Source organism: Physella acuta, unplaced genomic scaffold, assembly GCF_028476545.2.
Source record: "Physella acuta isolate Inbredline_101_S28 unplaced genomic scaffold, ASM2847654v3 ptg001797l, whole genome shotgun sequence".
In the NCBI taxonomy this organism is placed as follows: domain Eukaryota; kingdom Metazoa; phylum Mollusca; class Gastropoda; family Physidae; genus Physella; species Physella acuta.
This window is the reverse complement of record NW_026733307.1, coordinates 27107-54856: the sequence shown is the minus strand read 5'-3', so window position 1 is coordinate 54856 and position 27750 is coordinate 27107. Positions and strand designations below refer to the sequence as shown.

The 27750-nt window shown below is 37.3% G+C and overlaps 1 protein-coding gene across 1 annotated transcript; it reads left to right on the top strand.

The window, feature by feature from the left end:
• The first annotated feature begins 239 nt into the window (after positions 1 to 239).
• On the top strand, positions 240 to 26245 carry LOC131930537 (choline O-acetyltransferase). Its single transcript, XM_059287071.1, has 14 exons — positions 240 to 688; positions 3655 to 3849; positions 4744 to 4862; positions 5862 to 5915; positions 8821 to 8995; positions 9551 to 9725; positions 10502 to 10698; positions 11805 to 11905; positions 13050 to 13175; positions 21975 to 22097; positions 22457 to 22595; positions 22722 to 22784; positions 23008 to 23145; positions 23652 to 26245. The coding sequence occupies exons 1-14, from the start codon at positions 557 to 559 to the stop codon at positions 23877 to 23879; spliced, it is 1965 nt and encodes a 654-aa protein (XP_059143054.1). The 5' UTR covers positions 240 to 556; the 3' UTR covers positions 23880 to 26245.
• Positions 26246 to 27750: the final 1505 nt, after the last annotated feature.

Below are 27750 nucleotides of genomic sequence, written 5' to 3'. Positions count from 1 at the left end.
TATATCATAGTCTTTAGGTTAGTTTTAGATCTATTTATGTAGTGTGTAGATTCTAGTGCTATCTCTCTATTAAACCGACTAATTACAGTTTAAAATATCTGTTAAATATCAAAAAGTATTTTTTCAACGTGGTTTTAAATTTGAATTTTATATAACGTGTTTTATATTTTTATAAAAAGAATTATAGAATTTAGATTTTTATTTACGTGCACATTTTTTTACAAGAAGAAATATTTGGAGATTTGTTATTCACAAAAGGAAAACAGTTTTAAAATTTCGATTTCAACGTTTAAAAAAAATCGTCTAGAAACTGTGCAGGCGAATAAATTCAATTAGTTCAACTCTGTAATGTGCTACCATACGGCAAGGTCGCGCAATGGTGTGTTGTTTCGTCATCCGCACAATCAATGTAGAAATTTCATTTGACAATGGATATCACTAGACTTACCTAGCCGTGTGCCCGCCCGCGTCTACGTGCTCAAGTTTCCCGTGTTGTGGTTTTTGTGCTGTTGTTTATTTCTACACGCCAATCAACCCCAATCAAAACACAAAGCGGATGATGGCTGACGGGAGTACTGTGTTGGGGTCAATGACCCTGGAGTCGGAATGGTCCAAACACTGGACCAGCATCTACCGTCTGCAGTGTATTATGGAGTACCATTACATCCGTGACGTCTTATTAAGCCCGGTATGACTCATCACCATTTTTAATCAGACGACTTTTTAAAATTCATTCACCTTTGGTCAACAAACATTAAAAAAAAAGATTGGAAAAAAAGACCAATAATAAATATTATTTTATAATAATAAACTTTGAGTGTACTTTAAACAATAAATTCCCAAAAGTAGGCCTACATTATCTTAACCCAATTCATTATCTTAACGAGTTTTAAAAGAAAATTATTAAATTATTCAATGAAACAAAACTGTAAAACGTCTTAAAGTGGATAAACCATTTTCCCATTCACAAAGATCTAATATTCATAATTATTCTTAACAAATTATATATATCTAATAATTTTACCGACTCTAAAAAAATATTTTTAAAAAAATTTCAATAAAATATCATCCAGCTCTAAATCACACGCTAACCGGAACATCAGTGTAAAAAAAAAATTATTTCCAGACCATGACTCACCGATTCATGACGTCTGACCTTCCATTTCCAAAACTCTACCACCATTTTTAAAAAAATAAATTTAATCTAAATAAACTCCATTTTTTGTTTACTATATATATATTTAAAAAAGTTTAAGAATCAGATAAAGTTTAAAATTATTTTCGTATTAAAAAAAAAGATTCCAAATTTTTCGTCAGTTTAATAAAAACAAATGTTAAAAATAATAATATGTTTAATATTTTTTTTTTACTAATGTATAAAAATGTCTTATCTACTAATTCACCGTTCAGGAGTATGTTTTTCTTCTTACGATGCACGTCATAGTTAAGACGTATATCACGTCTGGATGTAGCTTGTGGATTAGGTTGGAAGATTTCAAATTTTTTTTTTTTTTGCTTGAGGTAGATTTGTAGACGAAAAACGGAAATTCCCGCAGAAGGTGGGTGATGTAATGAAAGGCTGCGATGGGGAAATCCCGCAAATTACTAGGTGTTAAAAGCAATGATTGGTCTAATAAAAGTAATTGAAGGTAGAACTTAAGAGAACCCAGAAAATGTTAGCTGTCTGATGCAATATTGCCTCCCTTGGGTATTTCATTACTTCCCCTTTTTTACAGTATTACCTCCCTTTTCTTTATCAATAACTCCCCCCTCGTTTCAAAATTGCCTCCCTTGTGTATATCATTACCTCCCCTTGTTACAACATTACCTCCCTTGTGTATACCATTACCACCCCTCGTTACAGCATTGCCTCCCTATAGTTTATCATCGTCCCATCCTACGTAACATTCCCTCCCTTGCATACATCACCACCTAACATCGGTATAACACTAGCAATTAAAATACAGCGTATAATTTCCATTTCCATCTCATATTTCAACCCCCTATATCCCTACATACTAAAACAGTGAACAAAACAATGACGCAATGCACGTGCAAACATCTGCATTCTTTGCACGGAACAGCTGTTTCGCCACACAGGCTAGCATTACAGGCTTTAGTCCAGCGTATCAACATTCTATCAACATTCTCTGTATACCGGTAGCCAATTTCTAGCCGTGTCGTTATCGTCTAGCCATGTAGCTAATGTATGAGTAACGGTACAGTGCAGCAAGGTAGCTTCTGTCCAATCATGTAGCTACTGTATAAATATTGCTACAGTCTAGCTAGGTAGCCACGGACGAGTCTAAACATCGATGATGCAATCAAAACAATTCCCACACCTGTCCATCCAGATATCCCTACCTCCAACTTTCACTTTAAAGCTGTATCCACCACTTTTCCGAGTATCCTTGCCTACATCTGCCGACGTATCCCTGGCCTATAGATGTATCCACCACCTTGCCGAGTATCCTTGCCTACCTGCCGTTGTATCCCTGGCCTATCCACGACCCCCTGCCGCCTGGTTCCATCTCGTGTCGGATCTCACGTCGTCGGGGTCACGCTGTAATTACGCCTGTGCTAATTACACTTGACCTCTGGCGACCTCGGTGCTCTGGGAAAATGGAAAATATCTGGTCAATTAAATCGGTTGATAGGTGCACTACGGCACGGCTACACAGCACACTTTGACACAAGTACACACTCTATCACAAGTACACACTCTATCACAAGTACACAACACACTTCGACCCAGCTACACAGCACATTTTGACACAACTACACACTCTATCACCACAAGTCTACAACACACTTTGACACAGCTAAACAACAAACTTTGACACAACTAAATAACACACTTTGACACAGCTAAACAACACACTTTGACACAAGTACACAACTAACTTTGACACAGCTACACAGCACACTTTGACACAAGTACACACTCTATCACAAGTCCACAACACACTATGACACAGCTAAACAACAAACTTTGACACAACTAAATAACACACTTTGACACAGATAAACAACACACTTTGACACAAGTCTACAACACACTATGACACAGCTACACAGCACACTTTAATACAAGCACACAATACACTTTAACACAAGTAAACAGCACTCTTCAATAAAAAAACTCACCACACTTCAATACATCTACACAACACAATTAAATTGACACCACAAACTTCAATAAATTATACAAAACACTATAATAAATCTTCACTTAAACACATTACTACTCCTGTTGTTTTTTTTTACCAAAATTGGCATACATTTTCATAAGTGCAGTTATAATATATATATATATATATATATATATATATATATATATATATATATATATATATATATATATATATATATATATATATATATATACATACATTCATATATATATATATATATATATAAATATATATATATATATATATATATATATATATATATATATATATATATATATATATATATATATATGTATATACATACATACATATATATATATATATATATATATATATATATATATATATATATACATACTTACATACATATATATATATATATATATATATATATATATATTTCTCTATACAACGGTAACCATCAAGCTTGACTAACCCTGACCTTCCTATCTCCCTCCAGCTACCACTACCCAAACTACCAGTGCCAGACCTACAAGGCACCATGGACAAGTACCTTAGCCTTATCAAGACAGTCGTTTCCCCTCAAGACTACGCCCGCACCAAGTACATCGTGGAGGAGTTCTGCCGGCAAGGGGGTGTTGGTCAAGAGTTGCAGGAACAACTCCTGCAGCGGCAGCAGGCTATGGACAATTGGGTGAGTTCATTTGCTGCCAAAAAAAAAATTTCTTTACATTAACTCTAAAGGGCGATAACTTTTTTTACCTTAAGCCTAAAGGGAGATAATGGGTTTTTTTTCACTTAAACTCTAAAGGGCGTTAATGTTTTTTTTTTTTTTAACCAAAACTCTAAAGGGTGATAATGCTTTAGTTTTCTACCTAAACTATAAAGGGCGTTAATGCGTTTTTACCGTAACTCTAAAGGGCGTTAAAGCTTTTTTTTTTTACGTTAACTCTAAAGGGAGATAATGTTTTTTTTTACCTAAACTCTAAAGAGCGTTAATGTTTTTTACGTTAACTCTAAAGGGCATTAATGCTAAGATAATTCATTACTTGAAAGAAAAACACTTTTTGTTGTTGTATGTTTAGCTTGAAAGGGCGACACACTTGTGCCATCGGGTAAACTTTATATCGCCTCATTAACTTCTAAGGACCCACACGTTACGTGTTGCTGTTTACTTTAAAAGGGCAGCTTTGATTCTCGTTTTTCTGATTCAAAAGGGAAAGGGCAAAAACCTAGTGGAGTCTCTTTATATTTTAAAGGGCGACTACATCATACTAAAAGAGGAGATTTGATTTTTTTTGGGTCTTTTTTTAAATTTTAATTGCTACAACAGTGCAGTTGTCTATTTCAGAATATAAAGCTTCAGTGGGCCCAAATGTAGAAGGATATAGATGTATTAAAACTTGTGTCTTCACTACATTATGTAGTATTGTTTTGTCTTCACAGGTTAACTAAAACGATGGCCTATTCCTTAGACTAACTAACATCTTTTTTGTCTTCCTTAGGCTAAATAAGTTTTGTCTTCCCTAGGCTAAATGCAATTTTTCTGTCCTCCCTAGGTTAACTAAAATTGTTCTGTCTTCCCTAGGCTAATGAGTACTGGCTCAATGACATGTACCTGAATGTCAGGGCACCTGTCCTCATCAACTCGAACCCTGGTGCCATCTTCCCATACCAGGCCTTCCCCTCCCAGAGGGAACAAGTCAGGTAGGTCAAAATATAGTCTCTTATAGGTCACACATACATACAAGACATATAGGACATACAGAACACATCAGGCCTTCCCCAACAGAGGGAGCAAGTCAGATAGGAAAACACACAGCACCTATACGACATACATACATACATACATACAAGACATGTAGGACACACAACACAATTCAAGTTGGAAATAATCATAGAACAAACTTTAAAATTCATGTGGGATACACCATGATACACATAATATAAACCCAATTGTATATAAGTAAGGCACATTATACAATTATACACACGACATTTCATAGGACATAAGCCATAACCCATCTACGACATACAACACTTTACACACAACCCCACCCTTTTAACATATGATAAACAATCTTCGATGGTAATCGCACACACAAGAACGTGTTATAACTTACATTCTGGACACTCAATGATATCAAAACGCACAACAACAACGTACAATAAACACGCTTATACAGACACACAACTATACCGTCGTATGATACAGCAACAAGTTATATCAGAGGGGACGCACACAACCTTTCTAACACTGCACAACATATTACCAGCAGTTACACACAACGATTCTAACGAGACACAGCATACTTGCAAGACACGATACAACGAGGACACACACGATGATACTTGCAAGACACACATGTAAAACACACACGACGATAGTAGCAAGACACACATCGTCTAACTACCAATACACATCATATTACTAGCAAGACACACAACATGTTACTAGCAAGACACACAACTATACAACTAGGACACACAAGACGATACTAGCAAGACACACAACGATACAACTACGACACACATCACGTAGCAAACACGACAGTTAGCACCGAGCAGAATTTATCTTGTTTGCTCAGTATCAGATTGCTCCGAGAGACGGAAAAAAAAACGAAAGGGAAGTAAACATTTTCTAGCCCAGTAACTACATCCATCCATCTCAACAACAACAAAATTTTTTTTTTTTCTTTTTCTCAGATTCGCGGCCAAATTCATTCGAGGGATGCTAGACTTCAAAAGATTAACAGACACGTAAGTCAATCAAGTCTAATTAATTAGGATGAAATTAAGAAATATTTTTAATTGTTTAGTAGCCAAGGCTTTCGTTCTAAAAAATAACCATGAGTATGTTGGGCTACCATTAGATTCTGACTCCTGTTCTCATATCACTTTGACATTACGAGAACCGTATTTCTTATTGCCCTATATCTGCCATAGTTTTATTACGCCCTCCCTTTTATTCCCTAATTCTCTACAACCTTCCCCACCCTACCCACACATTCCACGCCTTAATATTCCACAATATTCAATACATGTCCTTTAACCTACCCATCACTCTATCATTGGGACGGCGTGGCGTATCGGTAGAGCACTTGACTGCTAACCAGTATGTCTTGAGTTCAAGTCAGTATAACGGCACTGAGGCCACCCAGCTCTGATGGGTACCTAACTCATGTTAGGGAAACGTAAGGTGGCTGGGCATAGTGCTGACCACACTATCCCTTCACATGCCGAGGTCAAGAAACAAATGAACTGTACAGCATCTGCCAACTGATCGCTAGGTATAAAGCAGAATCTTTACCTTTTTTGTGTGCATTCTATCACTTAAGCCCCTTTCAATCTACCCCCCCCCCTCCGACACACCTCTCATCATTAACACCCCCACATCTCCCACACCTTAATGTCCACCCCACCCCTTTTGTTTCCCCACGCCTCTATCATTTATGTATACTATCCTCATACCCCCCCCCCCCTCCCTTACACACACACCATCTAAATTTCTTTACGATCAGGAAACCACCATAAGTACCGCTACAGCCAATCCTACTTCCTCTCTTAAACAAACTTTTAAAACACCAATCACCCCATAAAACAGCTACCATCATTAGGTCATAAAACCTACAACCAACGCACATAACGACCTTTTTACTGGTACGCTGTTCGTTAGCCTTCTGTAATGGGATACACTGTAAGACATAAATAGAAGCCAAGTTACTTTTGAAGGCAGGCTCACAACGGGCGTCAAAGATCAAAAATAGTGTAGAAATCTATAAGCAGCAGACGACCGAGTTCACTGGAGTATCCCTCCATAAATCACTGATAAAATGTATCAAATTTTAAGTACTGAAAAGTTTTTAAAAAATTCCGATATAAGAGTAGTTGCCCCTTAATGATCTATTTTTAAAAACAAAACTTGTTGCAATTCTTACTATAAGTAGGCTAAAGTAATTTTAACTTAGTAAAAATTCGTAATTATTGTTTAAAATCTATAAAAACAAAAACTGCTCTTATAAAGAAAACAAAAAGTGATTTCTTTTTAAAATAAAGAGCACATTTTTTTAAAAACGTGATAAAAATAAAGTTGTTTCCCTTTAAATTGTTGTCGCTTCCTCGTGCGAGCTTTAAAATCTCTTAATTCCAGACGTGCCCAATGAGACATTTGCTTTCGTCGTCACGTGGTTCCCGTCATGGGAACGGCGCCTTTTGCTGGGAAACTTTTTTTTTCATTCTAATTTCCACACAAATGTCCCACAACTGGTGTTTCCTTTTATTTATTTTTTCCACAAAAAAAAAAAAAAAAAAAAAAAAAAAAAAAAAATTGCTAGCGTAAGGACAGCGAGAGACACACGAGAGAGAGAGAGAGAGTGAGAGAGAGAGAGAGAGAGAAGAGAGACAGAGAGGAAAGGAGAAAAAAAAATGGAGAGAGAAAAAAAAACATCGTGAGAATTGTCATGACATTTGGACATTATCTCCCCACAGTTATCTCCACCCCCTAGTGAAGACGAGCGAACATTGTGGCGCCCCTCCCTCTTCCGTCACTTCTATCTTCGCTCCCCCACCACAGACATACAAACATACTCAATCTGGTTAGGCTCTCGGCAGAAGTTAATAGACTCTCCCTAAACCTAATCTAGTTAACAGGTTTCTTCAAATGGCGTAACCTTTGACCCGTAGAGCGAGCAAAGTGTAACATTTGGGGGCTTCAGTTAAAAAAAAATCGCTTTTGCTCTGGTATTAAGGTTATAAAATATAGTGTAATACTATGGGGGCTTGAGGGTGTAATTTTGTAGGGTTTTCTGTGTATTCGTGTTGAGTGTAGTGTTTCTGGGGTGGACGGAGTTTATTGCATAATGTTTAGTATTGTGGGATTTTACGTAAAATTATTAAGTTTCTGTGTTTGTTTGGAGATATACGTTAAGTGGGTGTGTGTTAAATGGGCTTCTACATTAACTGGAGCGTTAAGCAAGGCGGTTGTGTTAAGTGGGCTTGTACATTCAGTGGACTTCTGCGTCAAATGGGCTTCTACATAAGGTGAAGCTTATGTGTTAAGTGGGGCTTCTATGTTAAGTGGGGCTTTTGTCTTATGATGTATACACTTAATTAGATCTTCAGATCTAGAGGAGCGCCATGTATTCCCTAATTCTAACCATAAATTAAATCTGATACAGAGAATAGGGTAATATGATGTGATGGATTAAATAGTGTACTCATTTGATGTATAGTAGCCTACGATGAATGATATATGTAGTTGTAATTCTGTAAACGTAAGCATTCAGTAGTCTGCTTTACGTTTAGTATAATTGTAACCGCCCTCCACGCCACAATATAAAAACGTCCTCATTTGTACCAATTCCACCAATCTTTTTTTTAACTTTAAAAATTCCGAGTCATTTTTGGAAAATATCCAGGTTTTTTTTTCTCTTCATTGTAACTGGTCATTTGGAAAGCTTCCATAATCTTAATTTAATTGTAGAGGTGTGAGGAATGGCTTGGAATGTCCGATTTGAAATTACGGCCTGGGTTATACATAAATGTGGTCGTTAAATGGGTTGAATGTTGATGTATCGAATCCTGTCCACCCCGGGAGATATATAAACACAGACGAAAGAATCGAAGCCGGGTAGTGTATTTTTTTAAAAATGTTATCTCCCCTTAGGCGCACCCTACCTGTGGAACGCTGCAAGTACAAGGAAAAAGGGCAACCACTCTGCATGGACCAACACTACCGGCTGTTCACGTCTTATCGCGAGCCTGGACGGGAGAGAGACATCCAGAGAACAGAGCTGGGGCTGATGGGGAGGGAGTTTATCGTCGTAGCCTGCAACAACCAGGTAACGCTGGTTTAAAAAAAAAATAAAAAAATAAAATAAAAATAAAAATACAAGAATAAATGTCCATTCTGTATTGTCTAGAGGTGATAACATCTACTCGAATTAAACACAACCTTTGTGTTTTTTAAACACACGCTTTGTGTTTAAACTCAACCAACGAAACTCAGTCCAACTGATCAAATCAACGCCTAGATTGTCATACTCAGTGCCATACATCTTCATTCTCACTCGCTATTTTTTGAACATTCATTTTACGATTGTTTACATTTTCCCGTCATAATTTTGTTGATGTTTTTTAAACATTACAATAAAGTATTGCACAAAAAAAATGATAACATCAAATTATTTCTTAATCAAGTCTGACAAAACGACTCAAACACACCATACATTCATACTGATATATATATATATATATATATATATATATATATATATATATATATATATATATATATTTATTTATTTATCTATATACATACAATCACATATAAATGAATGTAAATATGTATGTATATGAGGTGAGCTCTAAGACACATAGTCCATTGTGATTCCCAGTTCTACAAAGTTGACCTCCAACAAGAGGGTGAGGAGCTGTCTGGCGCTGACCTCTGTCTACAGCTGTCACGTGTTATCAAGATGGCCGAGCAGGATGACCACTCGCCCCCGGTTGGACTACTGACCGCCCAGAAACGTAACTTGTGGGCGGAGCACCGGGAGAGATTGCAACAAGGTCAGTGTTATGTCGTGTCATGTCAAGTGTCATGCTGACACTATGACATCTCTAGTGACAGACACATATCCAGTGACATACTGACACCTGGTCATGTCAAATGTCCACTCTTTAACCATTTTTACAAAACAAAAGCAGCCCAGGTTGGCGACTGTCTTCAAATTCCAGTACACCGCAATATTTTCACATTACTTTAGAAACATATGCACTGTACTACATCTGACATTCCAAAGACATAGATACCCGAATAGTAGATTAAAAAAAAAAAATCTTAGCATTTTATTTCTCCCTAATGCATGATATACACATTCATACACTATTTCTGTCAAAACATCACGTATTTTTTCAAATGTGTCATGTCCCCAACCATGTCAAAAACCCTGGTCTTGCTTCCCAACAATTTTCACATGTGTCGTGTCCCCAACAATGTTAGAACACCTGGCCCCAAGTATCTTATTACATGTGTCATGTCCCCAACAATATTAGAACCCCTAACCCCAAGAATCTTATTACATGTGTCATGTTCCCAACAATTAAAGAACCCCTGGCCCCAAGTATCTTATTACATGTGTCATGTCCCCAACAATATTAGAACCCCTAACCCCAAGAATCTTATTACATGTGTCATGTTCCCAACAATGTAAGAACCCCTGTCCCCAAGAATCTTATTACATGTGTCATGTTCCCAACAATTAAAGAACCCCTGGCGCCAAGTATCTTATTACATGTGTCATGTCCCCAACAATGTTAGAACCCCTGGTCTTGCCTCCCCCCAGATGCCGCGAACAGAACCAACCTGAGTCTGCTGGAGAACTGCATCTTCCTGTTGTGTCTGGACAAGCCCACGGTGCCATCGTGCCGGAACCTGCCGGGCGGGATGATGAATGACATGACAGCACGTACCCACCACGTCATTCACGGTCAGGGCGTCCATAACAACTCGGGCAATCGGTGGATGGACAAGACTATTCAGGTGGGTCTATTTACCAGCTTCTCATAAAACTATACAGGTAGGTCTAGTTACCAGCTTCTTACAAAACTATAACGGTAGGTCTAGTTACCAGCCTCTTACAAAACTATACAGGTAGGTCTAGTTACCAGCCTCTTACAAAACTATACAGGTAGGTCTAGTTACAGCTTCTCATAAAACTATACAGGTAGGTCTAGTTACCAGCTTCATACGAAACTATACAGGTGGGTCTAGTTACCAGCTTCTCAAAAAACTATACAGGTAGGTCTAGTTACCACCTTCACACAAAACTATTCAGGTAGGTCTAGTTAACAGCTTCTCACAAAACTATTTAGGTAGGTCTAGTTACCAGCTTCTTACAAAACTATTCAGGTGGGTCTAGTTACAGCTACTTAAAAAACTATACAGGTGGGTCTAGTTACAGCTTCTTATAAAACTATACAGGTGGGTCTAGTTACCAGCTTGACACAAAACTAGAGGTAGGTCTAGTTACCGGATTCACATGAAACTACACACAATATTACAACATTATACAGGTAGCTCTAGATACCAGCTACACACATAATCGGACCATTAAGTCTAGTTACTCTACAATACAAAACTATAAACGTCATTCGACCTACCGAGTTCATTCACTCTATTTATCAAATCAGCTTAAAAATAACTTGTCCTCATTTATAACTTTAAATTTTGAATTTTTAAAAATATTTTTTTATTAATTCAATTGTTTTAAACATCATTTAAATAAGTAATAATAATTTGTTTGATAGTTTTACACAGAATCAAAGACATGAACACTAATCGCATATATACATTAAATTTTGAAATTATTAGGAAACGTGAGCCCTTTTGAAAATGAACGCTGTATGCTGACGTTTGATTTATATCAACATTTTTTTTTTAAATTCCTAATACTTTCAAATAATAAATACTTATAATATTTAATACTGTATAATGGTGTATAATTATCGTTTTTAATTAAATGCATGTAGCCAAATATTCTAAAAATAAATAAAACATATTTTATCTGTGTTTTATTCGTCTTTCTGTTCTTCTGAATGTGGGTAAAACAAATTCACCAAGTTTTGTTTGCTTGTCTCCCCTTGTAGGTGATCATCTCAAAAGACGGAACTTGCGGTATCAACATGGAGCACTCGATAGCAGAAGGCATCGCCTTAGGTCATATGGTGGAGCACGCCTTCAGTGTCATGTGAGTTTGTACAAACAGTCCCCGCCCCTGGTGGCACTTAGGCTTATGTTTGTAATAGCACGCTGGGTTAAGCCCATTTAGAACGCCAGATTAAGCCCATTTCGGGGCAGATAGAGTAGAGGGAGCGCTGGGTTAAGCCAATTTAGAACGGCGTGTTAAGCCCATCTATAACGCCGGGTTAAAGCCCATTTAGAACACCAGGTTAAGCCCATTAAGAACGCTGGGTTAAGCCCATCTATAACGCCGGGTTAAAGCCCATTTAGAACAGCAGGTTAAGCCCATTTAGAATGGCGTGTTAAGCCCATCTAAAACGCCGGGTTAAAGCCCATTTAGAACACCAGGTTAAGCCCATTAAGAACGGCGTGTTAAGCCCATCTATAACGCCGGGTTAAAGCCCATTTAGAACAGCAGGTTAAGCCCATTTAGAATGGCGTGTTAAGCCCATCTAAAACGCCGGGTTAAAGCCCATTTAGAACACCAGGTTAAGCCCATTAAGAACGCTGGGTTAAGCCCATCTATAACGCCGGGTTAAAGCCCATTTAGAACACCAGGTTAAGCCCATTAAGAACGCTGGGTTAAGCCCATCTATAACGCCGGGTTAAAGCCCATTTAGAACAGCAGGTTAAGCCCATTTAGAATGGCGTGTTAAGCCCATCTAAAACGCCGGGTTAAAGCCCATTTAGAACACCAGGTTAAGCCCATTAAGAACGCTGGGTTAAGCCCATCTATAACGCCGGGTTAAAGCCTATTTAGAACACCAATTAAGACCATTTCGGGGCAGATGAAGGAGAGACGCTGTGGTTAGCCCATTTAGAAAGCTGGGTGGTCGGCACTATGCCCAGCTGTATTTGCTTTCCCCTAACGTGTAGGTACCCATCACAGCTGGGTGGACTCAGGGACGTTCTCCTGGCTTGAAACCTGGATTCGAACTCGAAACTTTCGGGTTAACAGTCTAGCTCTCTACCCCCTATGCCAATTACGTAAACGATACTAGATTAAAGGTTATTTTCAAATTGTAACTTAATTATCAGTTACTTATTAAAATGAGTAATCAGCTGGATTTTATTTTTCTTCTTTACGTTCACTCATCTAAGTGTGTTCAATAGTTCCATGTTCTATTTTTTTTGTTCTGTTCGTGAAACAGGGGCAAAGATAAGATTTTCGATGTAACCAGTGAAAAAGTTAACCTGCCACCCCCAAAACATCTACAGTGGAATCTCTCATCCCAATCGCTGGCAGATATTGAACTGGCCAAGGAATCAGTGGACGGGTAAGGACGCTAATTAATTACCCAATTAGTATATCCGTTAATGCCGTTGCTCGTTGATTTCTAATTTTTCAAGTGGAAATTGTCTAGCCCTGGTTATTTCCCTTGCTTTCGCTGTAGCAATTATGCAACAGTGACGTCATACTGTCTTACTTCAAGTACACGTGTGGTAGTTTGCAGCAAATTAGTTTGAATTTACCTTGCTAAACCAAAGCTCGCTGATAGCAGTACTTCGACACTGATGTAAAAATAACTTTTTCTAATGAACTGTATGACATAAAATTATGTAAACACCTTTAATCAATAACTTTAGTACACTCATAACCTAACATAACTTAATATAACGTAACATAAACAAACGCATTATTTCGAAGTATGTATATTTTATTACTCAGTACACGATGAATTCAAGGACAAGATAGAATTATTTAAATTCATACGTGATGCAATCATCAGACATGCTATTTTCTGACCCCTCCCACTTAATATCCGCCCCCTCCCTACCCTCAACATCGATTGTTGCGCCCCGTCGTTCATTGACCTTAACGTGAGTAGCTCGTGATAGACATGTTGCTCACCACCTGTGACCTTCACTCGTGAACACCTGTACTGCGTGGGAGGGATACCGCCCTTAAGAAAGGGCAGATAAATCGAGCAGAAGGGACATAATTTTCACAAAAAAACTGTTCACACCTTTGAGATAAGTCAATATTCGGTTTCGGGTCTGGAGTTCGAATCCTAACCAGGTGGAGGGGGTGTTGGAGATAGGGGCTATTGGGGATAGGGGCTGTTGGGGTGGCGGGTGTTGGGGATAGGGGCTTTTGGGGCGGGTGTTGGGGCTTTTGGTGGGGGGGGGCTGCGTAGGGAGTAGGGACTATTGGGGCGGGTATTGCAGGTAAAGGTTCTTTAAATCTTGATACCATCAAGTTCAATGACATTTTGATGCGCTCTAGTCTAGATGATCAAGTACTACCAATCTTGAGAATCAAGTACTTCAAATCTTGCTAATCAAGCACTTTAAATATTGAGCACGATTCCCAACTAACTTTTTAAAATTCTCACTTCTTATCGATCAATATGATGATAACATTTGATCATGTGACTTGCCTGTAAAACTCGTACAATTTTAAAGCATACATTTCGACCAGTCAAGTAAAAATGACATCATATGACAATGCCATGTCACTGCCTTCTACATTCACAAAGCTGTCCCCTGCCGTAAATGCACTGCCCTCTGCCCCGTCGATACTGTGCACTGCCTTCTACCCCGACTACGTTAGTGCACTCCCCTCTACCCCGACTACGTTAGTGCACTCCCTTCTACCCCGACTAAGTTATTGCACTCCTCTCTACCCCGACGAAGTTAGTGCACTCCCAGTGACGTTCTGGAATCGCTCCCCAGTTGACGCTCCCTCCGATGGACAATTACTTAGCACAATTTGCCTCCCTCCCTGCGGGCTTGCGGGCAGGAAATTGAAACAATTTTTGGGATTTGTCGACTCGCGACTCACATCAACCAGGCGGGCGTCTATCGGCTCGACAAATACGTGGGAAGAGTCTATTGGCACAATAAATACAAGTTCGGTGTCTATTGGCACAATAAATACACGCTGGGTGTTTATTGACACATCAAATACAAGTTGGGTGTCTATTGGCACGACAAATATAAGTTGGGTGTTTATTTATACAACAAATGTAAGTTGGGTGTCTATATATACAACAAATGTAAGTTGGGTGTCTATTGACGCAACAAATACAAGTCGGGTGTCTATTGTCTAAGCAAACACAGGAAGGAGTCTACAGGCACAACAAATATAAGTTAAGTCTACTGGAACATACAATAAAAGCAGGAAGTCTATTGGCACAAATCATACAAGTCAGGGGTCTATTGGCACAACTCATACAAGTCAGGGGTCTATTGTTACATCAATTACAAAGCCATGAGTCTATTGGCACACCTCAAAAACAATCTAAATACCTATAATTTAAAAAGAAAATACAATAAGTTTATAGGAACCATGATCATGAACCATGGCTTGAACACGAGAAAAAAATTGTTTCAATAGCTAAGACAGCCGAGTTTTTTCCCCATATGTCGCCCGGTTCCCAGAAAGAAGCGCAACGGAAAAAAGCGCAACGGAAAAAAGCGCAAAACAAAAAGCGCAACGGAAATAAGCGCACACGGAAAAAAGCGCAAAGAGAAAAAAGCGCACACGGAAAAAAGCGCAAAGAGAAAAAAGCGCAAAGAGAAAAAAGCGCAAAAAGAAAAAAGCGCACACAGAAAAAAGCGCAAACAGAAAAAAGCGCACACGGAAAAAAGCGCAAAGAGAAAAAAGCGCACACGGAAAAAAGCGCAAAGAGAAAAAAGCGCAACGAGAAAAAAGCGCAAAAAGAAAAAAGCGCACACAGAAAAAAGCGCAAACAGAAAAAAGCGCAAACGGAAAAAAGCGCAAACAGAAAAAAGCGCAAACGGAAAAAAGCGCAAACAGAAAAAAGCGCACACAGAAAAAAGCGCAAACGGAAAAAAGCGCAAACGGAAAAAGGCGCAAACAGAAAAAAGCGCAAACGGAAAAAAGCGCAAACAGAAAAAAGCGCACACAGAAAAAAGCGCAAACAGAAAAAAGCGCAAACGGAAAAAAGCGCAAACAGAAAAAAGCGCACACAGAAAAAAGCGCAAACGGAAAAAAGCGCAAACAGAAAAATGCGCAAACAGAAAAAACAACGAAAAATGTGCAAAAGAGAAATTTAGCACAAATACCTATATCGACTAGATGACACATTTATACATGACTGTTAGGGCTGCTGTAAGAGTGTCGTGTTTGATCACGTGATCTACTACCATTTAAAGCGTACCACTACCATGTGCATTCCCCTCACCACGATACAGGCGATAATCGCTTTACACAATGCCTATTATTTTCTTGGTCAATAATTATTCAACTACTATTCTCGTATAAATAAACATAAAACTATCCTTGATATCGACATTACACGAAGTATCTCTCACATTCTCCCTAGTCCGAACTACCTAGCTTGCATACCATAACTACCCGTTCCTATGGCAAAACTTCACTCTCTTTCATCCGCGTCATCTAACATGCATTCGTCATATCTCTCATATCTCTCGCAACAACATTCATCGCACCAACATAACAATTATGTATTTAATATTATTTCACATCATGACGCACTTACCTACTCACCTACTACCTACCTACCTACCCACCTACACGCTTACCCACCTACCCACTTACCCACCTACCCACTTACCCACCTACCCACCTGCCCACTTACCCACCTACCCACTTACCCACCTACCCACCGAAAAAGGATCGGCGAAGTTCGTTAGTTTCGTAAACTGTACTTTTTTTTAATGAAAATTCATTGATATCATTGACATATGTTACATATATGTTACATTTTGCGACAATCTTAATTAGTGCGTTGGGCTTGTATGAAAACTCACTTCGAACTAACTCAATTACATGCTATTTATTTTAACATTACACGGTAAGCGTCACCCAACTGTTGTGATGTGAGGACAGGTTCGACAATAAACCAACACGAAAGTACGAAAGAGACATAGACTGCCTGTTAGAGAATGGACCCCCTAACTTTCCTAACCCCACCATTTATTATACCCTACGTAACCTCTAAATTTCTTGCGCTATATGTCACTTCCCTCCCAATCGTTCCTATTCTACAGAATTGTGTGTACTATATATTTACATTCTTTAATCTCAATATAACTAAAATAGACTATTGTTTGAAGGGTAATGAAAACATGTAAACATACACTTTTACTAGTGTCCGCCCCCCCCCCCCCCGAAAAATGTTGACCCCCCCCCCCCCCCGAAAATCCCCCCCCCCCCCCTTAGCCCCGGAGAAAAAAGACTGGAAGAAACACTGCATGTAGTCTATATAACAGAAGAGCTATGGTTGTTTATATCATTTTGCATTCGTCCGGTAAACCTTTCAGTAAAAAACCTTAAAAAAACCTTCCAAAACCTTTTTATAAAGAAACAAAGAGGGATGAAGTTTTATAATAACATCAGGCTTTGACTTACACCTACTACAATATCATCTACATTGTTAAACTGATTAACTATGTAATGTAGGGCTCAACAGGATCAATGAACTAACCTTACGCCAAACCAGTTTGAAATTTCGAGTTTTGTAACACTGTTACTAAGCTAGCAAAATGGAAATGTGCATAATCTATATCATCTACAAAAACACCAAACCACCTACCTAACTACCCACCCACACATCTACCCACATACCCACCTAACAACCTACCTACCCACCCACTTACCCACCTACCCATATATATATATATATATATATATATATATATATATATATATATATATATATATATATATATATATATATATATATATATATGAGGTAATTAGATAGGTGGGTAGGCATGTAGGCAGGTAGGTAGGTAGGCAGGCAGGCGGGCAGGCAGGTTGGTAGGCAGGTAAGTAGGTAGGTAGGCAGGTGGGCAGGCAGGCAGGTTGGTAGGCAAGTAAGTAGGTAGGTAGGTAGGTAGGCAGGCAAGCAGGCAGGCAGACAGGTAGGTAGTCAGGCAGTCAGGGAGGGAGGGAGGTGTTGGGAGGGAGGGAGGTAGGTTGGTAGGTAGGTAGGTAGGTGCGTCATAATGAAATAATGGTAAATAAATCGTCGTTATGATGTGTGTTTTGGTGCGAATGAATGTTGTTGCGAGAAATATGACGAATGCATGTTAGATGACGCGGATGAAAGAGAGTGAAGTTTTGCCATAGGAACGGGTAGTTATGGTATGCAAGCTAGGTAGTTCGGACTAGGGAGAATGTGAGAGATACTTCGTGTAATGTCAATATCAAGAATAGTTTTATGTTTATTTATATGAGAATAGTAGTTGAATAATTATTGACCAAGAAAATAATAGGCATTGTGTAAAGCGATTATCGCCTGTATCGTGGTGAGGGGAATGCACATGGTAGTGGTACGCTTTAAATGGTAGTAGATCACGTGATCAAACACGACACTCTTACAGCAGCCCTAACAGTCATGTATAAATGTGTCATCTAGTCGATATAGGTATTTGTGCTAAATTTCTCTTTTGCACATTTTTCGTTGTTTTTTCTGTTTGCGCATTTTTCTGTTTGCGCTTTTTTCCGTTTGCGCTTTTTTCTGTGTGCGCTTTTTTCTGTTTGCGCTTTTTTCCGTTTGCGCTTTTTTCTGTTTGCGCTTTTTTCTGTGTGCGCTTTTTTCTGTTTGCGCTTTTTTCCGTTTGCGCTTTTTTCTGTTTGCGCCTTTTTCCGTTTGCGCTTTTTTCCGTTTGCGCTTTTTTCTGTGTGCGCTTTTTTCTGTTTGCGCTTTTTTCCGTTTGCGCTTTTTTCTGTTTGCGCTTTTTTCCGTTTGCGCTTTTTTCTGTTTGCGCTTTTTTCTGTGTGCGCTTTTTTCTTTTTGCGCTTTTTTCTCGTTGCGCTTTTTTCTCTTTGCGCTTTTTTCCGTGTGCGCTTTTTTCTCTTTGCGCTTTTTTCCGTGTGCGCTTTTTTCTGTTTGCGCTTTTTTCTGTGTGCGCTTTTTTCTTTTTGCGCTTTTTTCTCTTTGCGCTTTTTTCTCTTTGCGCTTTTTTCCGTGTGCGCTTTTTTCTCTTTGCGCTTTTTTCCGTGTGCGCTTATTTCCGTTGCGCTTTTTGTTTTGCGCTTTTTTCCGTTGCGCTTTTTTCCGTTGCGGTTCTTTCCGGCCACCATGTCGCCCGAATTTGCAATTTACAGAAACTTTCAGACAACAGTAAAATTAAATTTCCATATACGCATTCATTAGCATTTTTGAAATTCTGTTGCAAACATGAATTTGATATTTTAGCCTTCTAGTACTGTGGTGTGGTGTGAGGTTCTGAGCTAAAAAAATATAGCTAGGCGACTCTCCAATAGAACTTTATTTGCGTGCGACAACACGGACGATGCTTAAATTTATTACCAGAAAAGAAAAATAAATAGAATTTAAAAAAAAAAAAGATAAAATACAGATGCTATCATTCGGAAAGAAACAAAATTCTCTTTCATGCCTTAAATTCGGACCAGCGAACGAATTGAATCTCGCCGCAAAGGGAGCTAATAACTTTTGATTTCGCAATCCTAAAGTTTTTTTTCCCTCCTTCTTCCCCCCCCCCCCCCCACTTGAGTTTTGTTTTGATGTGCTGGCCATCATAACAATCTCAACTCTTGGCCAGCGTCCCGGGGCCATCCCCGGGCTGGCCCGGGACAGAGGAAATCGATGCGTGTAATCTTGAACCGCGGCCGAGCACCCTAATTGGATTTGACCCCTTACGACACGGAGTTATCTCTCTTTATCGAGCTTTTTCTCAAGTGGAGGCAAAGAATGGTGGAGACGAAGGATGCAGAAGACCGAGAAATGAGCGATTGCTATAGGGGGAGGGGGGAGGTGGGGGGTCCGGAGTAGAGATGACGCTATTTTGTTTCTAAATATTGACGCCCCAACCCCAGGGGCCAAATTGGCCCCCGGTGGAGGGGGGTGGAGTAGGGGCGCACAGATACACAAACAGGGGGCAAGCAAACAAGGGTGGGCTCTTGAGAGAACACAACATGGTGAACTCGGTGGGGAGGCCGGACAGTGGAGGGGAGATAACTCTCTGCCAAGAAAAATAACCTTCGAGATATCGTCGGGGTTTGTCGGTGGTCGGCCCTGGTGGTGGTGGGGGGGGGGGGGGGGGGGTAGATAATGGTGGATGGGTTGGTGGCGGGTTGGTGGAAGGGTTGCTGGTGGGTGGTGGAAGGTAATGGTGGGTTGGTGGAAAGGGTTGCTGGTGGGTGTTGGAAGGTAATGGTGGGTTGGTGGAAAAGGTAATGTTGGGTTGGTGGAAAGGGTTGCTGATGGCTTTGGTGAAAAAGTTGCTAATGGGTTGGTAAATGGGTTGCTCGCGAGTTGGTGGAGGGGTTTCTAATGGATTAGTAGAAGGGGTTGCTCATAGGTTGGTGGAAAGGTTTGCTAGCGGGTTGGTGGAGGGTGTGGTTGGTGGGGTTGGTGTTAGGGGTAGCTAGTGGGTTGATGGAAGGCTGGCGGGTTGGTGGAAATGATTACTAACCGGTAAAAGGTTTCTAGCTGTCCAGGGAAAAAAGATTGTTAGTGGTTTGGTAGAAAGGGTTGCTCGCCAGCAACAAGATATGGTTTATCCTGACCGTCTATGAAAAATCGATACATTAGTATCTCCGAGAGTGTGTTTTAGACACACAAAAAAATGAAATTGTCTGCAGAAAACTGTCTCTTGGTATCGCTGTATCGTCCATCAAACCAGTCCTACATTATACAACTCTGTTGGTTTTAGATAAATCGTTTGGGTTAGGTCCCTCTGTCCTTCCAACAAGTCCTTCAAAGCTCAGGACTTAGGGCTCAGATAAGCCTTTCATGGCTCTTTAAATACATCAAGTCTCTTGAATCTTAAAATAAACACTTTCATTTTGAAGCAGTAGTAGTTAAAAGTTGGGCTTTCAACAATCATGTTGACGTTGTCTTCAAAATCTAAAAGACTTGACTTTAAAAATATCTTCCCCCGTTTAACTAAAATTAAATATTACGAGCCGGCCCGCGGCATAACATACGCCGCTATTTAGTTGTTTCTAATGGACACCAGCGAGAAAAGTCTCAAAGGTATTTGAGAGGTGTATAAATTCATTTAAAAATCATGCACAGCGTAGTTACAATTAATATGGTTATAAAATCCTGTCTATCTGGTTTTTTTCGGACTTTACTAAAGATTGGATGTATTTGATGTTTATAATATTTTCGGTAACTAAATAAAAATTAAAAAAAAAAGCAAAAACAATTTGGTTTTCGCGTGTAATGGCGACATAAACAATGGCATCCTGCTATTGGATAGGCCGCCATTGATTTTATTGTACACATTGTAAGCTAAAAATAGAAAACTAGGTCATGGGGTTTTAAATTTGCATTGTTATTTAAAAACTTGATCTGCAAAGTTTTGTAAACAAATAGTTATCGATCACTAAGTTACTGTACAGCCAATCAATATTTGTCTTACGAAAGTGAAACATCCGGTTATAACTTAGGCTTGATGAAAATAAATAGAAATGTAGCCTTAAACTCAACAAATTATTTTCAAGTTCTCTGGATTTGCAACTTTTATAGCATTTATTCTAAAAATATAAAATTTCTAAATTAATTTTAGGCTTAAGTTTTTATTTTTTATTTTTTTTTACGGTCTAAATCTAAAAAGCACGTTTTTATTCCATGTCAACAACATTGGGGACGGAATCTCGTCAACTCGCTCGCCTCCATTTTCAATAATTCATAATTTGTGAATTCGACAGTACCAACGCTGACACTGAAAATATTTCTTTAAAACACTATAAGTAGCTCGTTAAGGACCATAACCCCCCCCCTTCCTTCCCTCCCCCCTCCTCCCCCCCCCCCCCTACGTTTAAAATCGTTGGCTCTGCTTGTAATTTGTAAACATTTAGAGTGAACACAGCTCACTAAAACCATGTAGGGGTGGGGAGGTAGGGAGAGCGTTTGCAGCTTGTTTTCTAACGGCTCGAAGAAGAGAATTATATATATAGAAGATAGATAGCTGCAATTTAACTCGTTAATACAAATTACAATATTCAATATGCATACTCAGTTTAAAAAGAAAGTATGTTTTCTTAGTATATATATATATATATATATAGTTGTAATTTTACTAGATCTAGTTAAAAGAATTTTGCTTTAAATAATCAGTTTAAATAGAAAAATCTTATTATTATTGATTTTTTTGTTTCATTTCAGAATGGTTGAAGATTTTGATTTAACTGTTTACAAATTTGATGGCTACGGTCGAGAGTTTATCAAAAGCCAAAACATGAGTCCCGATGCTTTCATACAGTTGGCGTTGCAGCTTACATATTACAAGTAAGTTGATTGGTAGAATTATTTTTGCTTCAGTGTACACTCAAAGCTCGCAGTAGAAAAACACACGTTTTAGGCCTAAACTTGAAGAAAACAAGTCAGTAAAATAAATTTTAGTCAATTTTTCATTCAAGCAAAAAAAGATAAGATTCTACAACAACTAAACAACAAAACGAAAAATCAAAACAAAACACAAAAAAATAAAACAAAAAAAAAACAACAATCAGTCAAGGATATATCTATTCTAGATCTAACAATAAAATGTCTTTGCATTTATTCTTTTTTATCCTAAAACTTGTTACAATTTTATATATATAAATATATTTATTAGGCCTAACAAGTTTATTTTTTTTTCTCAACAGAATTCATGGCAGGATGACATCGACTTATGAAAGCTGTTCTGTCCGCCGTTACAGGCAAGGCAGAGTTGACGTCATCAGGGCCAACTCCCCTCCAGCTTTAGCCTGGGTCAAGGCCATGCTTGGACAAACCGAAGCATCCGTAAGCAGTCTCATTAGCAATCCCATTGATTGATTAATAAATTTAATTAGCTCTAATTAATTTTTTTAAGACTATTATTCGGTTTAGAAAAACCATAAATTTAACAGACGTTTTAAATCTTTGTAGGAGGAAGAGAAATTTCGACTTCTCAATGAGGCTGTACAGTGGCAACAAGATTACATGATGGATGTAAGCGCTCTCTCACACATTTATTTTTCCTTACACATAATCTTGTTTAAACATTACATCAAATACATCGATTTAATCCCAGAATGTTAAACCGATTAAAAAAAATGACACATTTTTATTAAGTAGGCTCACTGTGTATGTGTTTTGTGTTGTAAATTAAGCTACCAATGTTTTAAGAGCGAACACATTTCATGATCTGATGTCATTCTTTTGTTTACCACAGACCATCCTGGGTTATGGCATTGACCTTCACCTTCTCGGCCTTAGAGAGGTCGCCAAAGAGCTGGACATTCCAACTCCAGAATTCTTCACTGACCCTTCCTACAAGGAACTAAACACATTCCGTCTCTCCACCAGTCAGGTTAGCCCCCTTTATGTTTTCTATTTTTTTTTTTAAATTTGTTTTTGTGAAATGCAACCTGTATTTTGCTTCCTTTAAGTGTTATGTTTTTTTTTTTTACATTTTTATCACAATGGGCAAATCTTTTTAGCTCCCTCTAGGTGTTAAATTTTTTTTTTCAAATTTTGCTAATTGGGCCGTTCTATTTTGCTCCCTTCAAATGCTAAACTAATATTTTTTAGTAAAATGTAGGCTATAGAGAGGCCAAAGTTAGTCTGACTGATCCCCACTCTTTCTCCTCTCTTATTGAATTAATGAAAGGCTAATTAGTAATAAAATAAAAATGCAATGAAACAATTAAATATTATAAAATATAAAATCATATCAAAAAGACTATCAGTATTTTAATAACATACTTAGAAGATGAAGTTTTTAAAAAAGTCACTAGGGTGGCCTCCCTTATAAATTAAATTGTGCAGAATAATTTTGTTTATTTTATCCTAATTGTTTCTTTTATAATCATGTAGGTTCCTACAGTATCCGACTACTGGATGGGCTATGGCGCTGTGGTTCCGGATGGGTATGGATGCTGCTACAACCCAAAAACCGACGCCATCATCTTCAGCGTGGCGACCTTCAACGACTGCCTTGACACCTCGTCCCAGATGTTCGCCCACTCCCTCGAGTCCAGCCTTCTGCAGATGGCAGAGTTATGCACCTTTGACCACGATGCTCACAGCTTGAACCAGAGATAAAATTTGCTGCGGTCTAGTAATTTAGTTTTTTTTTTAGAATACTCTAGAAATAATTTATTAAATTTTTTTTTTAAATCTGTCAATGTTCACAAGTTTAGAAATTGCGTTAATTTTAACAAGGGTTTAGTACTTGTTATATACCAATTACTTTTATTGTTTACATATTAATTCACATTAGGTTGTGCTTGTTGAAATCTTGTAGTGACATTTCACTTAATTCTGATCACCATTTCATTTTTAAAATTCCCCTCATACAATTTCAGCTTTAATTTTTAAAAAATCCCTTTGTTAAAGTTTTGAAAAAGTGTTCAGTTATTAAATAAAGTATAACACAAAAGCATAAAAAACAAATGTGATACGAATCTGATTATCATATATTTAAAAAAAGTAAATCTTTGAAATCATAAAATTTTAATTCTCTACAATGAATGAGAATTAAATTAATATTAACAAGATAAACAACCTAATTATAAAGATTTAAAAGAAAAAAGTTAAGGCAGTTCTAAAACTTGTAAGCTATCAAACTCACTGTTCATTAATTGTAAATTTAATAGCGCTCATTAACTGTTAAAATTACTGTTAATATTTGTACCATAATTTATTAGCACTTAATAACTGTTAACATTTACTGTTTATAACCTGTACCATAATTTATTAGCACAATGTGATATCTCTGATGTAAAACCTAGCTGCTTCTAGCCTAAAGTTGTGTGCAATATCACCTGTATAAAAAATATATTTATATAACATACACTGGTTATTTATAAAGGATACAAAAATTGTACGAACAGTGTTTCATTGACTCACACAGCCATAAATCATTATTTATTTTACCAAATACTTTAACAATATGTATATAGTACAAGCCAGTTATAGGCATTGCTTTTTTTAAAAATATGTATAGAATTTAAAATAACATTACTTTGAAGTTTGTTGTAACAAATCATTTTTATACCAGTTCATTTTTATTTATTTAAATAGACTTTTTTTTAATTAAACAGTTACTTTTTATGAGGTGTAAGATAATGTGATTATTTATACTTTTTGAATGTCATTGGAGACCTTTAGCAAATGACCTAACAATCGAAGTGGTGGTATGCCACCTACACCGTTAACGAGCAAACATTAACGAGCAAACATTAGATCTCATACATTCTTTGTAGGTTTCTTCTAAATATCACCATAATGAAGATGTGCAAATTTTACAAATTATACTGTTACCTCTTTTTAGGAAATTATCTCCCCCCCCCCATACCACTTTCCTCTGTCCTCATCTTGATCCTCATTGATGCTAGTCTGATTCAAATCTTCTATCGTTGTTGAAAACGTTATTTGAATCTCAAATACAATTCAATATTTGGCTGTGAGAACTATCTAGAATCAATTAGGTCACATCACATGTTGATAACAAAATATTACCTTGACCTTCAGAACCAGTATAAATATTATACCATCAAATCCTATATGAACTTATATATTACATGTTTATATGTAATGATAGTCTAATCTCATAACTTACTCTTTATGAAATCTATTAACGTTGAACTTCTTGTTTATTTATTTCTTACTGTACTACCCAAATATGATTATCAACCTTATGTGCTAACATAGCATTGACGATTAATTTATTAACAGCTTTAAATCTGTTAATGACTCACTCAATGTTTGCCCACCTGCCTCTTACAAAAGTTACTCACCTTTATAAGTCAATGCAACAATCAGGTCATTTATTTATAAAGAGAATCCGGATGGAACTTACATTTTCTATTAGAGTCTGGTTGATTAAGATTCCGCTGAAAATGATCATGTAGCCCCTAATGACTTTCTTACAACAAAGCACCCTTATATGTTGTGGTAGCTTTGAGAAAGGATTTTGGGGTAGTTAAAAATATTCACATGTGGCGGAACTGGTCTCAACGGAGTCAGCATCACCAGAAATCTGTCACTGTTAATTAGTCTCACTCCAAAGCTGTAATTAATGTTATTAGTTTGATCCAGTGATGCATTAAAATGATGTAGCTTTCACATGTACATATACATTAAGCCTGAATGTTTTTGTAAAATTGTTTGGTGTATCCAATAGAAACTGTGATACAAATATGTTTATTTGTGTGACAACACTGTTCTTGTACATTACGTTAACGTATTCATTGACCTAACACTTAAACCAATTTTAGTTTTCTCCCGAATGTTAATAGAGTAATAAATTATTACATTTTGATACATTTTTTTTCTGATATAAACAAAAAAATATTAATGAAGTATCACAGTATAACAATTATCTTAGTGACAGTTTGAAGTAAAAATTTGAATTTTGCATTTAAGCTTAAGCTGAATTAACATGAAATTTCTTCGATGAGCCATTGACATGTGATAAAATATTTTTCTTTTGCATGTGACCAATGTATTGCCTCACAACTTCTGCGATCTTTTCAAAGTTTGAAACATGTAAATAATATGAAATATCAAAATAATAATTTTAATTTTATTCAATAATAATTTATTAATTAATAGTGTCCAAGATTTCTTTTATTTAAAAAATTTAAATGAAATCAAGCAGTAAATTTATATCAAAGAACAAAAAGACAAAATTTAGTATTTTAGCTATTATTTTTATTTTCTAAATGTGTATCTGTTAACACTTGAAAACAAATTAACTGGATCAATGAAACAAAATTTTAAATAATTTTTGCTTAAAATAAATCACTTAATTACATGAAATTTGTTTCGATTTTCAAACAAAACTTGCGCTACATTTTACTTTATAAGTAAGAGACTTACTACCATTACCTCAAGACCAACTTTTGTTCAAATGTTTTTTTTACTACTAGTTACTGCATGCATATTGTATGTACATGTTAATTAAAAATGTGTTAAAATCTAATTGGTGATATACAACACAATGTGACATAATTTAACTTATTTAGAGAAGGTGTAAATATTATGTACAGATTAACCTTAAATACAACTGTAAAATACTGGTGTATAGTTGAGTGATGTAGAGTTATCTGTGCTTGTTGGCAGAGAATTTTTTTGTTGTTTTGTTTATGCAATGTTTTTTAAGAGGTTTAAAATAGATAGTAAACTAAAGCACTAAAGAGATATACCTGATCTGTTTTTGTCTTTTTTATGTTGTTTATATGTTAATTTAAAAAAAAAAGTACCTTAGTATGGCCTGGGGACTTGACATTGCAGAGGGTAGAGGAAGTAGAATGTATTATTAAAAAAAAAAAAAAAAAACAGCAAGAAACCAGCATGTTCAAGAAATAAATGGTCAACATACACAGCTCAATTTATGTCTAAACACTTTTATAGCTGAGTACTCAAAGCTTTTTGTCAAGTATGTATTAGGTCTAAGGTACCCATGTTGTCAGGCATCTCTTATGATTGGGTGAACTCACTGTTGCCTGGTACCCATTTGGACTGAGTTAACTCACTGTTAGTAGGTACCTATCAAAGCTGACTTAACACACTGTTGCCAGGTACACAATAGGGCTGAGTTAACACACTGTTGCCAGGTACACAATAGTGCTGAGTTAACACACTGTTGCCAGGTACACAATAGGGCCGAGTTAATTCACTGTTGCCTGGTACACAATAGGGCTGAGTTAACTCACTGTTGCCTGGTATCAGTGTACTCAGTAGTGCTCTAAAAATTACATTAAATAACAGCTGGACATTATGACATACAATCAAGCCTGGTAGCAGATAGCCTGAGAGGTCAACCCTGCTGGGTCAATCATCTGTCAGTCAAGACCTGCCTAGTCTCTCAGTCTTTCGTTGCTAAGGTGGAACATAACTCAAACACCTTGCGTTATCAATCAAAACATGTGACATCATTCAAACTCTCAAGGTATATTACGTCATTCAA